Here is a 1756-nt window from a genome sequence, read left to right as displayed (position 1 = left end):
CCATGATTTGAATCTTGTGGTTTCTTAACTTTCAAAAGATCTACTTATGGTCAATTGATTAATCATTTTAGAAAATTGACCATTAATACTATATGGTTCAACTCTGAGATAATCACCATCTGCATCTGTTCTCAAATTCCAACCATTTGTATTCGACCACAAATCATAATAATTTCCTTTCCATAATGTTAATTGTTCGAAACATCTCCAACTCTTTGAAAATGCAGATTTCCAAATTTCCAATACTCCTGAAGAGTCTTCTGGTAACCATAATGAATGAGTCAATCCAGCTCCATGATAACCTATGAGAAAATCAGAATTGTGAACCTTTTGAATTTGCTCAACAAGTGAAAGTGATGCAAAATCAATCTTTTCAATTGTAAAATTGGTGCTATGAAGTGGATGCATCCTAAAGAATGCCATCAATTCATCTTCATTACTAATCTGCCTTCCCATAAATTGATGATTAATACCATTCTTAACGTATGGTTTTCTGCTGATGAATAAACCTTTCACCATATCTCCCTTCTTCATTTCTCTCTTCTTAATACCCAATAATTGAATGATTCTATTAGCAAAGGATGAGACGAGAGGTATTTTGGAATGACACATTCTTGGATCTTGTTTATCAAAATCCAACACATGAGAAAGGAAATGTGTTGCATAACCAGCATGTTGAAAGATTGCTCTCTCAAATCTCACAGTTGAATTATTGAATTGTGAAGCTTTCATCATTGGTCTTTTGAGTGAAAAGACAGAATTCCACAGAAAATCAAATGGACCATCATAATGATCATCCAATAAAACAATTTGAACTTGAGAACTGTTGAGTTGAAACATTTCAATCATGAGATAAGTGGCAAAGAAATCAGTCATTGAATGAAACATGTTCACATGCTCATCTTGTTCTCTCGAAACAAAGATTGTTATGCCATCAATGAATTGGATTGGTTTCTCAAAGGGAGATTCAAATGTGGAAAAACTTGAAAAGACATCCTTTCCAAAATCTTTGGAAAAATCATCAACACTAAAGAATCTATCAGTTCTCTTGCAATTTCCATTCAACGCACCATATTCATAATGATAATAAGTTGGTTTCTTACAGAAATAACCAGGTCTATATTTTAGACATGATGCATGTAACATCTTGGAAAAGTCAAATACAATATTCTCTCCATCACATACAGTATGTGGAAATGTTGCTGGAGGTAGATGAAGGTTGTTGTGTTTGTAACATGTTAATTGTGAAGGATATGAGTTATCATTATAACTTCTCAATAATGAATGTTGATGCCTTTCACACATGATCAACTTTTGTTGTTTCCATCTTTCAAGCATTCCACATCCAAAGTCAGTTTCACACAATTCAATTTGTGTTTGGAATTGATTTCCAAGTTGTCTACCCTGACCTACACTCTCGTAGCATGTAAGTGGTGGAATAGACACATGTTTGTTGATGTTGATGTTGAAAGTGTTGTTTACAGGGCTTGATACTGATTTGATGGAAGTCTCATTTGTATTTCCAATTTCTTTGATTTTACTACTAGTTTCGGTTGATTTGAGAGATGTCTTTGGAGTTTGAACAATGGGTGAAAGATGGGATAGACTATCATTAATAACTACAATTTCCTCATTGTCGACATTATCAATGCTCCTAGAAGATGACAGGATTTCACTCCTCACATTAATAAACGATAAACCATTCATGTCTACTCTTAATACTCTCTTCAGTATTCCAAGAAATAGGATACTCATT

At 33.5% G+C, this 1756-nt stretch overlaps 1 protein-coding gene across 1 annotated transcript; it reads right to left on the bottom strand.

The window, feature by feature from the left end:
* Positions 1 to 24: 24 nt before the first annotated feature.
* On the bottom strand, positions 25 to 1755 carry NAEGRDRAFT_76995 (uncharacterized protein; the record flags this gene model as incomplete). The annotated part of the gene is made up of 1 exon (XM_002668048.1): positions 25 to 1755. One exon carries the CDS (start codon positions 1753 to 1755, stop codon positions 25 to 27), a length of 1731 nt encoding a protein of 576 aa, XP_002668094.1.
* Position 1756: the final 1 nt, after the last annotated feature.

This window comes from Naegleria gruberi (assembly GCF_000004985.1).
Source record: "Naegleria gruberi genomic scaffold NAEGRscaffold_797, whole genome shotgun sequence".
In the NCBI taxonomy this organism is placed as follows: domain Eukaryota; phylum Heterolobosea; class Eutetramitea; order Acrasida; family Naegleriidae; genus Naegleria; species Naegleria gruberi.
Note: the sequence above shows the minus strand (reverse complement) of the source record. Positions and strands in the feature narration are given on the sequence as shown.